The sequence below is a fragment of the Calidris pugnax genome, unplaced genomic scaffold (assembly GCF_001431845.1).
Source record: "Calidris pugnax isolate Ruff unplaced genomic scaffold, ASM143184v1 scaffold171, whole genome shotgun sequence".
Lineage (NCBI taxonomy): Eukaryota > Metazoa > Chordata > Aves > Charadriiformes > Scolopacidae > Calidris > Calidris pugnax.
Genome location: NW_015091064.1, coordinates 4,389,532 through 4,404,412, shown reverse-complemented (window position 1 = coordinate 4,404,412; position 14,881 = coordinate 4,389,532). Strand labels below are relative to the sequence as shown.

The following is a 14,881-nucleotide window of genomic DNA, read 5'->3' as shown; positions in this document are numbered from 1 at the left end:
TATTTCTAGGATCTGAATGAAAGGGGGAACTGGCTCCAGGAGCAGGGAGGGAGGGAGATCTCAGAACTGGCAGAAATCCTTCAGAAGCTGCGGACACTTTGGAACCTCTGGGTCTGGTTTGTTTGGCAGCTATAAACAATCAGCACAAAACCCTATGCCTGACTGTTTCTTGCATTTGCATGGGAGTGCACGTGCGCACACACACACAGAGGTGCCCTTAGCAGTGGTTTAACTACCATCAATTCAAACCTTTTGCAGTTATTCTGCTGGGTTAACTCTGCTATGAACGCACAAGCCTTGAAACTAGATTCTGAAGGTGATTAAAGGATGTATTTTTCCAGCCAGAGGGACTTTGGGGAAGGGGACAAGACACTGAAGTGACTTAGAGAAAAAAAAAAAAACAAAAAGAAGAAAATTACTCAAGTCAGACTATGTACTTCTATAGGACCCTTCTGGTCTTCTGCTCTATCAATGACATCGGAATAGGACTAGTGTGTTGCACCCACCCACACATCTTGGGGCCACACATTTTGGGGCCAGTCTTTTTTCAGTGGTGCCCAGTGACAGGACAAGAGGAAACAGGCACAAACTTGAACATAAGAAGTTCCACCGAAACGTGAGGAAGAACTTCTCTACTTTGAGGGTGGCAGAACCTTGGAACAGGTTGTCCAGAGAGGTGGTGGAGTCTCCATTCCTGGAGACATTCAAAACCCACCTGGACATGTTCCTGTGCCACCTGCTCTAAGCGGATCTGTACATGTTCCTGTGCAACCTGCTCTAGGCGGATCTGTTTTGGCATGGGGGTTGAACTAGATGATCTCCAGAGGTCCCTTCCAACCCCGTATCATTCTGTGATCTGCAAATGGCACTTGCATTGCGCAGCGCATGGAGGAATTACAAAGCAGATTTGCCTACAAGTTTGAAAAAAGGAGTTCACATTCTCAGAGAGTTGCATACTCACCCTTTTTTACATTTTTTGAAGATTTTTCCTATTTTATCGAAAGGAACATCATACTTGTCAGATATCTAGAACAAAAGAAGGAAAGAAAAAAAAGCATTGTGAAGCAAGGAGGCTGTTGGCACTGCCCTCCACTTACAGCTTTACTGAAAGGAACTATAAAAGCTCTGCAAATCAAAACCACCACTCTGCCCCATAAAGGCAATATTAAATCCTGAACTACAGCATAAGCCTACAGATGAGAACCTCGCCTCTGCAGTCTGCCAACTTCTGTGCAAAAAATTCAATCACATTCTAAACTCAGCCATTGGATTTCTCATACAGCACCTCCTGCTCCCACAACGAAAAGCCCACACAGAAAAAAAACCCCACCCCACATCCTGGTTCTCATCCTCTCTTGGCTCTCCCGTCTCTTAGCATATAGAAAACCATTTTTAAGTTCCATGTCACAGGGATCAGGTGAAAACTAGTCATCACAGTGGCTGGCACAGAAAGAAAATAACAACAGAGCAAAGACCTTCGCTGCTAAGGACAGAAGTGGAGCAGAAGTGTCCCCCTTACCCAGGAGGATGGCCTCAGTGTAAAACCACAGCCACTAACCATGGCACTTTTCATCATAAAAAACCTCCAGAAAATCAGGTCAGTAACCAAAGCCTGGTTTTACTTTGGTAAATTGCTCTTATCACCCCAACAGTAAGTACCAAACCGATGTGCCATCGCAGGAAGCAAATACACAGGGGGTTTCCTCCAAGCTACAGTTGTTAAGTTTGTGCTTCCTTGCCTTTATGAAGTGAAACAAGAAGGGCACAGCTTCACTTCGGAGAGGACTTCATAGCCTTCACTGTCCCTCCCCATTAGCCCCTTTCTCCAGGCTGCCTGCGCTGGCAAAGCCCCACAGCCAGGAAAAGACAGAGATTCAGGTCACAGAACCATCTCTGGGTCCCAAAACTAACAGCAGGAGCTGGCTCTGCAGCCCCAAGCCTCTCTCCTCTGAGCATCGACAAGGCATTAGTCACAGAAAGAGGCAGCCAGAAACGTCAGTTTTGAGCTGGTGCCAAACATTACACCATTCCTTGGAGTTAAGCTCTGTACTTCCTTTGCAGCACTGCAGCAGCAGGGGTAGTGGAAGGCTATTTTGGAAGTCAAGCACCAGAGAGCGATTTCACGCACGTGTGCACAGATATATAAAAGCCTTCAAGCACACTCAGAAGCTGGGACTTGGACCTCTTCATAAGCAGGTTATGAAAGGCGAGGGGAGGTCCCAAAACAAAGCTTTGAAAAACTGAAATAAACCCAAACCACTGAACACACTCTGGAAACCACTCCATCTTCTAATTAAAACACCCTCTCTGACATGAGGGACATCCACAGTGGGAGTCTGTTGACCGTTGTTTGATGCAGCAAGGAAGAGACCTAGACAGCTGCTTCTGCAGCTTGGCCAAAGCAGAGCCTGGGTAAGAGGCAAGCCTAGGAGGTGCTCTCTCCAGCTGTGCCTATCATTTTGGGATTATCTCAGGTATCCAGTCATCAAGCTGGACACACCTGGGCTTTAAGGAAGGCTGAGAAACACCTCCTTACACCCAGACCCCACAGATGTGGGGTAAGACACTTAAAAGTCCCTGCAGTCCCTTAATAATGAATTAAAGTATTATTTACATTAATTTCCGTGTCATTGAAAGCAAATTGGCCTTATGCTTCTTATCCAGGTGAGCAGGAATATGTGGACACAAGCTGGAACTGAGAGTCTAGCTCCTGTGACTGGTGTCTGAGGACTGGGTAGGAAGGGACTGCCCTCAATTCTTCTCAAACTTATGGCAGGGACTGTTAAAGAGCTGTATCACTTACCGCTTCCATTAACCCTTTCAGAGACGGCGTCTTTAACATTAGTGCATCAAAGACTTCCTCTGACTCTTTCCGGACATACAGCAACACTGAAAAGCAAATTGGAGAAAGGAATTTACTACATAATTACTCCTCAAAAACAATGTGTATATGACAATGGCTAGGTACAGAATAATATACATTGAGGATCTCATGAAGAGATATACATACAATATTTGTACATATTCAATATACATTGAAAATTGCACCAAAATCATGCATAGCTAGGTTAGCTCAAATACACTTTTTGCACTCAGAAATACCATGTGCTAAAACATCTTTATTGTCAAAATACTTCTAAATTTTTCACTATTTGCTATTTTCTCTATTACTTGAAAGAAAAAGGTCATATTTGAAACACAGAAAGGTGGAACCCAAAACACACAGCTTTGAGACTCTTGGGTATCTGTATTTCACAGGTCATCTGCCACAAGACTTTTGCACAGTAAAATGATTTGACACATGCTACCACAGCAGGTGAAGCCATCCTGGCCACCTCCTCATTTTTAAATAATTTATTTGTACAGTCCTCTGCTCCTCCTACGCTGTCTTATTTCTCTTCCTACCCCTTGCCACGTTCCAGTAATACTCATACCACCCCAGCTGACATACAATGAGGACTCAGTCTCCTGCTAGGAGGGGAATGAAAGAATAAGAAACCCAATTAGGTAAGCAACCTAGTGTTCTCAAGCTAGCAGAGTCATTGTGTATAACACCAGCCTCATCAAAACTGTATTAAGGCTGAGGAATAAGTCACGAGAGCAAGCAAGCTTGGACTTAACAGCTTTGTTGCCTTTAATCCATCTTCTAATGACTAGGTATTGCAGGCTGTTTACAAGGGTTCATCAGCCACAGCTTTGACACACCTGCAACACAGAGCAATTACTGACATATCTAATTGAACAAGGTGAACTCAGGACAGGACAGCACCTTGATGGGTTTCCTCTGCTAAAAGCAGGCTTAAAAGAGGACTGTAGATTTAAAAAATGAAGGCAGTACTCCCTCTCCCAGTTACAGCACGGGTCAAATGATACACCAGTCAAAGGAGAGAGAATCCCACAGGTCTCATTTTATGGCGTAAAGCAACAATAAAACCCAAGAAGTCTAATTTCCTTTTATAAAATGCATCCTTCCTTACTAGTTTATCCAGAAGTGCAGTCCCATTAAAGTCAGACTTGACAGACTTAACCTTTGCCACATCACAAGTTTAATCCTTTAAGCTTCATCATGGTCCTTCCACATACAACTGTCATCAGGCAGGTAACCCACTACACCATCTCCAAAGGTACCTCTCATCTCCTTCCACAGGATCACAGCAACATCCAATCCCACATCAAATTGCAAAGGTGGACAAGTTAAAAATAAGCAGAATATTCTCTCAGTTTGGCTCTCAGTGGTGAACAGACCATTTTCTGGCACCATGAAAGATGCAATAATTTTATACCCAGAACCAGTTCTTGGCAATTCATTGCTTAAAGCCCTGGAGAAGATCTCCAAAGTATTTTGTAGTGGATTACATGATGAATTCTCTCCCCGAGGAGAGACTGGTAACTACCAAGGAGATCGGTAAACCCATGTCTCTTTCCTTACACGTTCAGAGCCAATTATTGCCTGAGTTGGCAGAAAAATCCAGACATTCTGACACTGTAAAATATTTGCAGAGCTGAACTACATCCTAATATACAAACTCTATTATTGCTCCAAGCCAGAAAGATTAGGCTAAAGTAGTCACCAAAATAAATTTTAAAAAACCCCTTTAACCTCAGATGCATCTGTCTATCACGATAGAAAATAATCCAATAGTTCAGTCTCTGAAAGAAGAAAATATTACCTCTTTTTGGTTCTTCTATTCTGGCCATCTTATTCGGAGTAGCAATAAAGTCCTCTTCCCCGATGTAGGCTCCTCTCTTCAAATTGGAGCTGTCATTGACAGGGCAAAAAGTTAGCAGCAGTACAATTACAGGGACTCACCCCCCTGTCTGAGGGCAAGGCTTCAGTAGGCTGAAGTAGCACAGCTCTTACCTTTCACCCTCCAGTTCTTCCGAAGCAACAGGAAGGACCTTTTAAAACAAAGAGGAGAATTTCTTGACATTCCCAGAAAAACACATGCTGAATTAGCTAGCTAGTGAGAACCTTATGTGGTACTCAGTCCTCGGAAAATACTACAAAGGGCTCTGAAGGCTACAAAACAAAGCTGCATAAGGACAGACCCATTAGCTGGAATAACGTGGTCTTGTCAGCAACGCACTCCCCTTCCCTCTAAGTGAGACCTGTTAATAGCAACTTAGCAATAGCTTTGTTTGTGTTAAAGGGTCACTGGCACGGAACAACAGCCCTGCTGCGTGCAGCATGAGCAGAGGTCCAACAGCATCACGTCAAAGGAGAGGGAAGCCCCGAGCCTGTGGCAGGAGCAGCAAGGGACAGGCAGATGGCTCACCCGCCAACTCACTCGTAAGCACATCAGATACCCAGGCTGTCAAGCAGGGAGCCAGCCGTGACTACTCCACTGGAAGTAAGATGCTTTGATCCAAGTGATAAACATTGGCCTCCATTTTAACACACAAACAGTCCTCGTGCTTTTATCCCGAACTAGAATTAATTTCCTCTTACTATCTTTCAACCTTGTATCAAACAACACTTTGGCCCAATCTTCCAAAAGCCACTAAGCATCATCTTTACCTCTTTTCATAAACAGAAATTAAAGGATCTGAAATGAGAGAGGTGGGAACATACAAGAGCTAACTAGCTTTCTATCTGTACCGACATAGGATTTTCTAACAGAGCTCAGCACTACAGCATTCGCAGGAAAACATGCGGAAAAGTCAGCCTTACGGATGTAGTTTATTCTCCATTCCTGTTAGGAGTTTAGGCAATGCTCTTAAAAAGTAAGGTTTAGATTCTGCTAGAGCATGCCAGGACTCCCAGCACAGAAAGTTCAAGGTTTTGAAACTTGGTTGCACTTTAATTTTTTCCCCTTCCAGTTTCCTGTCAGCTGGGGCTTTCCAGGAACGCCGAGGCAGGGCACTCTGGCAGCGGATCACAGAGCTGACACACTTGCCAGTTCCACAGAGTGGCTTTTCACCCCGCAGCAGCGGGCTGGAGCAGCCCCAGGCCTACAGCAGCGCACCAGGAACCCGGCGGATTTTACAAGAGAAAACCAGCCTGCAGTTCATTCACTGAACTCTCGACTGGAGATGCTTTGGAAACACTATTTCAAGTTCAAGGAAAGAGGAGTTCACAGGCAAGTAATTTATTCACAAAACATCCCCAGTTAAGCCCAGCCAATGCTCCCATTGACTAGGAGCAATGTCACTTGTTCACATGAGGCTCAGCCTGGATTTGTCTACAGCACCAGAGCAGACAGTCTGGCATTTTGTATCTACATACACACACACAGCATCCCAGGCTTTTTGCAAATACATCCCCCCCAACCCTCCTCATCCCCACACCCACGAGCTTTACTTACGTGCCCCCCGCGCTGAAGATTTGCAAAGTGAACATCAGGAATGAAAAGGACTGGCTGAGTGTCCAGATCCATGAAGGGCTTGAAGATGGTGATGTCGGTACGTTTGTGTGAGGGAAGCATTGGCACTTTGACATCAGAAACTGCAGAGAGACCAAAGATTGGAATAGAGGATAGTGAAGACACTGATGGGGCTGTGGCTTTCCAACATGATTTAAGAGGCACATATCCTGTTTAACAAGGATACTCAGCAGTCAGGATCAAAGGGAGAAGCTCCTGTGGTAGTTTGAAGCTGCATTGCCTGCCTCAGATGAGGGCCTGGACCTGAAGGAAACAGCTCTTTTGACAGAGGAGTAAGCTTTTGCTCCATCTCTCCAAGTGAGCTGCTTGACTTTCTTCAGATATTAAACTGGGCCAGAGAATGGTCTGACCACTTACCCCAACAGAGACACACAGGTCCCCCACGTACCAAGCACCACAGAAGCACTATCACACTTCAGGGGTGGTACAAATACTATTTCTTGCAAGATATTTGGAGTTACATTTCAATTCCACACTTTCAAATTTTACATTTTTTGTTCATCCTGGTCACCTCAAGCTGCCAGACCCCAGTCCATCCCCACCAGGACCAGCACTGCCTCCCCCAGAGCACTTTGGTTCTCACAATGCACCAGCTGATGTGACAAGTTCACTGACTGCACAGGTTTCACCAGCAGAGACCCGTTTGGGAGAGGGCGAGGCAGGAGGTGCCTTAAAACTGCACTTCAGACATCTTTGTGTCAAACTAAGCCCAGCTGAAGACTTCCACTCCTTTTACCAAGTGGAAACATTTTGATTTTGGGTCAAACCGACCACAAGCAGAACACTTCACTTCTCATGTCCCTGGTGGAAAACACTCTTTTTTTTCCTTGCAAAACTGATTTTTTTTTTAAAGTTTTCTCAGTCCCTGTAGCAAATAACTTTTTGTTGAGCAGTCACAAGCTATCTCTGCTGAGTCCATGCACACATGGCATTTGTGATCCTTAGGGTGGGTATAAATAGCTTATGGCTTAAAGCAATCAAAAACTTCCCACACAAGAGCAAAACAGCAAAGGATTGTACTTTCCAGGAAAATAAAGGTCACATCAGGCTAAACCCAAGCCTAGGAAATTCACACTGGAAAGCAGCTTTTGTAACACCATAAGATCCTGGAAATCTGTATTGAGACTGTCTGCACTTCACAGCCATTATGCAAAGGGCTGCACGCAGTAATCTCTTGGGAGTCGCTGGGGCTACTGCATTTGTGAAATGCTAACAGTGTGCTAAACCTGCCTTTTACACCACATACTTTGGGAAAAAGCCCAGAAACCCAGCCCTTTCTCTAACTGTCCTTGAGCAAGCGGGTTCCCTCTTGGCATAATCTTCTTCTGAAGCTGCTCCAGCAGCCTGTACCTGCTGCGTCAGGAAAATCCTGCCCAGCAAGCCGTGAGGTGCCTGCTTGTTGAACCAGTTGGACTGTTAAAACCACAGCTCTGGCAAGCACAGGGAGCAGTGCCAGGGAGAACACGCACCTGCCCCATCCAAGGGAAGAACAGGGAGATACGTTTCCCTCTAAGCAGCTCTGCTGGTGAATAACTGCTCAGCCAAACACAGGACCTGTTGCAGTCACCTCCAGCAGTTAAAGGAAAGATGCTCAGCTGGAAGCTCTACAGCCTTTACATACTACAAGTGCTGAGGCCTTCACATAGAATGATTTGAGTTGGAAAGGACCTTAAAGATCATCAAGTTCCAACCCCCCTGCCCTGGGCAGGGACACCTCCCACCAGACCAGGTTGCTCCAAGCCCCATCCAGCCTGGCCTTGAACACCTCCAGGGATGGGGCAGCCACAGCTTCTCTGGGAAGAGAAGTTTTGTCTTCTACTGAAGTTATTTACTATGGACTGCTTTGCTCCAGAAGAGTGAGTGTAAGACTGGGAGGCTGGAGGCTCAGTCCCAAGGCTGTTGCCACCACCACCTTGCTGCACAGTTACAAACACATTTTTAACTTGAAACTGAGTTTAGGATCAACCGGGAAAAACTTGGAACAGCTCCAGCACTTGCTGCCACACATTGCTGCAGGGGCTCCAGCAGCACCTGAAAGTCACACACCCTGTCATTTCAACTGCTAAAGAACATACCTGGTTGAAAACGTAACAGGATCCTGTCTTGTACATGAAGAACTAGGTAAATCGTAAGTGACTCAGTATGTTGCAAAACACAATGAATGGTTCCATAAGCAACTGCTTAAAACAAACACTATTCCACAGGGGATAAAAATTGACAGAGTTCTACCGCACAAGATACTTGTAATCAAAATGAAATCTAATATTTAAAATACCAGTGGAATAATTTCTACTTACAGGCATTCAACTGAGAGCTGGGGTCAGTGCACTTGCCTTTTCTTTTGCTTTGCTTTCGCTCTTCATCCCTGATCTTCCTCTCTGCTCCCTGTCAGACAAGAGATTAAGGGGGAGGGGGGAGAGAGAGAGAGTGTGTTTTTAGTTTTTTGTTTTTTTCCAGCTGCAGAGCCAGGAACACCAATTCTTCCAGAGCCATGTTTGTGGAGGTCAGCTCCACACTACGCCAGCTGCAGGTTTGCCAGAGCATGCCAACTTGGAGACTTGCCCTGTGTTTACTTTCAAGTCCTGTCATCTAACGAAATCCAATAACCACATCCAGGATGCAAACACTTGCTTTTTTTTTCCAGTCAGATGGGGATAGGATGACAAAAGATACTCACAGCTGTAACAACTGCATGAAGTGTGAGATAAAATAAACCTGAAGTGCTTAAAACAATAAAAACTTGGAAGTTCCCGCAGTATGAAAGTTCACTAGATCATCATTAAATCCTGATCTATAAAAATCAAGCCACACTTGGATCACCAAGTGCAAGATACCTTCCAGCATGTTTGCACATAGAGCCAGCAGCAGTTATACCAGCCTTCACTGATCTCAAGCTGAAGACAGGAGTAATTGTAAAGCAGATATTACCACTTCTCTTTTTATCGGGGCCTGACTATGTGGGAATCCACAGATACCTAACCAGGTTCTTGCTATGGTTCCCGGCCTTCCAAACCAAGCAGTGGTGGGGAGAGAACTATGTTTTCTGCATGGTGCAGGCAGCTATGACAGAGAGAGAAGGAAGGAATAAGGTTTATACTGGAATCATGTTCATTCCTCCAGCTCTGCCCAGTCCTCCCACGTGACTGTGGGTTAAGGCAGGGATGTCATGTTGCCAGCTGCATAAAGTAGACACAGTAGATGCCCAGCACTCAATCCTGATGGTACCACCAGATCACTGCCCAAACTGGTATAACACAAGTTCTACCTGTCTCCCAACATCCTCCTGCAAAGCAAGGCAAGAAGTAACAGTTGTCTGGCCAAAGGAAGCCATTATTCTTCATCCCCTGAAAAGCTGCCAAAACACACCCACATCCTTGGACAGTGCTGGAGGAAAACTAGATTAGTTACGGTGAATGAAAGGACAAAAAGCATGTGGCAATGGGGTGGGAAACGGTACCCAAGGCAACAGCCCTCCTAATCCCCCAGTAAATCAATACCCTATAGGTGACCAGATGCCTACGCCAGCTAAGAAGCAGTGAGCACATTTGCACTAGCAATAGAAAGGAAAATTAGCCTAAATATTTGATGTGCATTAACATACGTCACCTCTTCTCCCACCTAACAGCAGGGACACAAGCAGTCTCAGGCAGCTGCTTTAGAAAAAGAGAAAAAAATTACTAATGAAGACACAGTCACTACCAGCTTCCTTTGGCCCCATAAAGCCAATACAGCCTATTATAGTGAAGACATCCCACCTAAACCTCAGCACAGCTGGACCCACACGCCTCTAACTTCCCTTACCACTTCCTTTACCACAATAGTCACATCTCAGCTTGACAGCAGAAAGATCAGATTCAGCCCCAGCCCCATTTTTTACATTTTATGTGGAAATAATAAAGTTCTGCTACTCATACAGAACAGCACCCGCTTCCTCGTGGAGAATGTTCTACAGAATGTGGACACACATTTTGAGGAAAACTCTGCCCTCCCATACCTACAGCCAGTGTTCTGCTTGAAAGTCAACTTGTTCCAGGCTAGAGGGTCCCAGGTAAACATCTCAAATTCCACACACAAAAAGAGAAAGTTGTGTCTTGATAACAGGCTTTTCCGCCTTGCCAGTGGAGCTCAGCAACAGCCAGGATCAGATACTTTTGAAGAAAAAACACTGGCAATCCTATATTCTGCAATTATGGAATAAATAAGCTTGTAAGAAAGATGTTTCATTGACTTTATCACCTAGAGAACGGCCCACAGTCTGAAAAGCAAGATTTCACACATTTGCCTACGTGTCAAAGGCTGCAGGGTTTTTTGTTGTTGTTGTTCTTTCCCTCAAAGTCTCCGGTTGTGTAACAGACTCCTGGGCTGAGAAAGGAAAGTGGCATTTTTGGGGAGAGCTGCCATCCCTCCCTTCTGCAGAGAAATGTGATGTATTTGATAGAGCAATGAAGATGCAGGGAGAGGATACGACATCAAGTTATGACATGCTGGCATCTGGACCCTTCATGGTACCACAGGATTCCCCACTTCCACACGCAGGCTGTGTCAGCCAGGCCTGCTCCAAAGCCGGGGGCTGCTCCCTGGCCCCCCTCCACATGCTCTCACACACTGGCTGCAGCTCTGGCACACAGCCCACGAACTATTCAAGTTCTTCCTCTGCCCTGTGGCCCCAGAAGTCGAGCTGCCAGAGTACACTGGTGGACAAAAAATTGGACACGAGCTGGTAGTGTGCACTTGCAGCCCAGAAAGCCAGTTGCGTCCTGGGCTGCATCAAAAGAAGCATGGCCAGCAGGTCTAGGGAGGTGATTCTGCCCCTCTGCTCCACTCTCCTGAGACCCCACCTGGAGTACAGCATCCAGATCTGGAGCTTCTGTCACAGAAAGGACATGGACCTGTTGGAGTAGGTCCAGAGGAGGGCCACTAAAATGGCCAGAGGGTTGGAATACCTCTCCTGTAAAGAGAGGCTAAGAGACTTGGGGTTGTTCAGCCTAGAGAAGAGAAGGCTCCAGGAAGACCTTATTGCAGCTTTCCAAAATACAAAGATGGCTTATGAGAAAGATGGGCCTGTAGTAACAGGGGCAATGGTTTTAAAATGAAAAAGGATAGGTTTAGATTAGATGCAAGAAAGAATTTATTTTTTTTTACAACGATGGTGGCGAAACACTGGAACAGGTTGCCCAGAGAAGTTGTGGATGCCCCATCCCTGTAAGTGTTCAAGATCAGGTTGGATGGGGCTTTGAGCAACCTGATCTAGTGGAAGATGTCCATGCCCACAGCAGAAGCATTGGACTAGATGACCTTTAAAGGTCCCTTCCCACCTGTATTCTGTGATTATGCAAACAAAGGAACAATCTCCATGTTATAGAGTCATAGAGTTGTCCAGGCCGGAAGGGACCTCCAAAGGTCATCTAGTTCAACCTCCCCACAGTCAGCAGGGACGCCCCCAACTAGACCAGGTTGCCCAGGGCCCATGGTTGCCCCATGTTGCTGCCCATCTCCATCAATGCTGCCTTGCACCATCTCTCTTCTTCCAGCAGCATCTCATTCACTTATTCCCACCATCCTATAAAAACTGTCCTACAGCACTGCCTGTCACTTCAGGAGTAACAGCAGGTCCCAGAGGACAACACTAGCTATAGTCTGTTAAATCCTGTATTTAACCCTCTCTGCGTGGGTGCTCTGCTGAGGCACCATTTACAGCAGAGAAGGTCACCTATCTCTGGGACAGGTCACCCCCACCCCCGCGTGACCTAAATATTGCTGGGCCAAGCCTGAATGAAGCTGGTGCTGTAACATGCCACAGGATGACACCAGTGTGCCCCATCCTGCTTTACTCAGGTCTTGAAACCACACAGCAGTAGATGAAAACCAAACATCCTGGACACCTGTGGACCCCCTCCCACAGAGAAAGAAAAAAGGGGAAGACAGAAACACATGAAGAAACTTAGTCTCAAAAACCAGAAACAAGTATCAGCAGCTTTCCCTTCCACTCCAAGTGTGGGAATTCTCCTCCTTCACTCCTTTCCCATGCAAAGGACACCGGACAACATTAACTAAACTGTTTGACCTTCTGTAGGCTATCTATTGATTTATACACACAAAAAAAGAGACAGCAGAGAGCTGCCATGCCAGTGTCTGGGTTCAAAGTCAGTTCAGGCGTGCAATGGAAGCACAGGCTTAGCAGACAAAGGAATAGAGGGGACCTACACAGAGCTGTCCCTGTCAGGTGGCCACAGCATCTTCATTTTGTGCTGTTTTTTCCAACAGACCTCCACAGGACAGACTTGGCCCTCCACAAAGAAAACATGGGTCACAGCAATTCTACAGTAAGAGTGGCCACAGGAGGACAAACACATTAAGGACTGCAGTACATGTGGATGCTATAGTAACAACGGTCCTCTAAGCATTCAAGACCAGCTGATTGATAAGCCAAGATTCAAAGCAGGGCAAAAAATGGGTGCTCTTTCTGAAATACCAATGCCCTTACAGGAGCCTGCAGAAGGTGGCCAGGACTGGGGCCTACGAGTCAGTACCTGGAGCTGTAAGGACACAGGTCTGCTCACAGTAGCACTCGCCCAGCGCCTCAAACAAGCCTTTGAGTACACAGTTTGATTCAATGTGGTGACAAACTTTATTCAGCTCGTCGGCCTCCATCCCCAGCTCCCATCGCCAGACCTGGCCCGGGGCTGAAGGGCAGCAAACTTCAACACCATTTCTATAAATGCAAATTGCAGAATCATCAGGCATCAACCTCACACTGGCTGCATGTTGACAGAACGAGCAGCAGTCAGATTAAATACTGACAAGTAATCTTTGCTCCTTCCCTTCCTCCCTCCCCTTTTAATTCAGGGCCAACTTGCAAAATACCTGGAGGAATAAAGCAGGACGAAAGGCCAAAATCCCAAAGGAAAATAAAAGATACACTGGCATGACTGTACTAATAGATTTACTAAGATTTATGGTATAGACTCAAATGGTTTCCTTTAAGCTATGTTGTCATGGCTTAGGCTGGGCTGGCCACTAAACAAATGACAGTGTCCCCTTCTGGGATTACACATCTGCCCTTTTATTAACCGTTTTGTCTTATTAGCAGTGGCACAAGCCTGTCAGTAATTTTAGCAGAGTATCAGGAATTGACTGGACATCTTATGAATAAAAGATCCCTCCTTTCCCTGCAGCAAGTCTATACTCAGTGGTACTGTAGAGAATACAGGTTGATAACACACAAGAGTCACAGATAATGGAAGAGTTTTAGATGACATGCTTGCCTCGGTCTCATTTTAGAGGAGGAAAAGGAAGAAAGAAAGAAAAAAAAAAAAAAAAAAAAAAAGGCCTGAAGAACACCCATGAGACCAAAGGCTTTTAGGCTTCCTGGCAAGCCTCTAAGATAGCTTTGGAGAGCATTCGTTAACTCCCTGGTAAATTCTTCACAGAAATCATCACAACAGGAGCCATCTCAGGAGGCACTTGAAGGAAGATGACTAAGTAGCTTTACACTGGCAGGCAGCTACAGGCATCTTCTCCCAGCCATGCAAGAAAGCAGAGGGGCCTATTTGAAAGCATATAGACAGACAGTAAAACGCACAGGATGAGTCAATTGGATGCTACAGCTGAGGCAGACTGCAGAGGGCTCCATATATTTTTTGAGAGGTGAGTGAAGCAACAGTGCAGGAGATTAATATTTGTGGCCGTGTCCTGAGGGATGACAAGGCAAGACCACACAGTGTGTAACCGGTGCAAAGCTGGCACAGGACTTCAGAGCTGGTGCCACGAGCCCATCTCAGACCTGCAGCTGCACAGAGAGGTATTGGAGATATCACTCACAAAGAGTCTGTGCTATGAAGATGGAGTCTGGATGCAAAGAATGAGAGGCCATAATCAAGCAGGATGCCAGCAAAATAAGGAGTCAGTGTGGTTCACAGCCATCAAAAGGAGGAATGGGGAAGTCCAGGCAGCATTTATCCCAGCATGGGAAGATCTTGGTCACTTGGAAACAGCAACATTGCACATTACTTGCTCTGGTCCTTCAAGAGACTGCTCAGGCAGGAACAGGTTACAAAGACTGGGAAATGTCCTTTCTTCATAAACTCAGTTGAGCTTTTACAAGCATTTTCAGCTTCACAGCTACAGGTGCACAGTGGCTGTGGGAAAGGTGTTAATTCTGTGCTAAACGTGTTAGGCAGAGCAGTCAAATTACAGCACCCATACAGCTTGTGAACAGGCTTTGTTATGCTGCTGCACCTCACAGAGGCACAATGAAGACAGCAACATTTTCTGTTCACAAGATGTGCAAGTTATTGGTTGGTTTTTTTGCTATGTTTTTTATTTTTTGTAGGTTTTTTTTTTTTGGTTGGTTGTTTTTTTAATAACAAATGCAGTAAGAACACAAGAAGAAATTTAAAAGGACCAGCAGGACATAGCTTGGGCAAAAAGACAAGCCTTCACTTGCTCCAATCAATTGCAATGATTTCTCCTCCTGAAGGCACTCTGCAGGACTTTCC

At 45.7% G+C, this 14,881-nt stretch overlaps 1 protein-coding gene across 1 annotated transcript in view; it reads right to left on the bottom strand.

The window, feature by feature from the left end:
- GRHL1 (grainyhead-like transcription factor 1) overlaps positions 1-14,881 on the bottom strand; it is a 43,784-nt gene that overhangs the window by 3,468 nt on the left and 25,435 nt on the right. Inside the window, exons 10-15 of the mRNA XM_014956731.1 lie at positions 8,681-8,768; positions 6,306-6,445; positions 4,862-4,899; positions 4,671-4,759; positions 2,804-2,889; positions 962-1,026 (exon numbers count right to left, since the gene is read on the bottom strand). Of these exons, the coding sequence (XP_014812217.1) occupies positions 962-1,026; positions 2,804-2,889; positions 4,671-4,759; positions 4,862-4,899; positions 6,306-6,445; positions 8,681-8,768 (506 nt within the window). The remainder of the gene's footprint in view (positions 1-961; positions 1,027-2,803; positions 2,890-4,670; positions 4,760-4,861; positions 4,900-6,305; positions 6,446-8,680; positions 8,769-14,881) is intronic.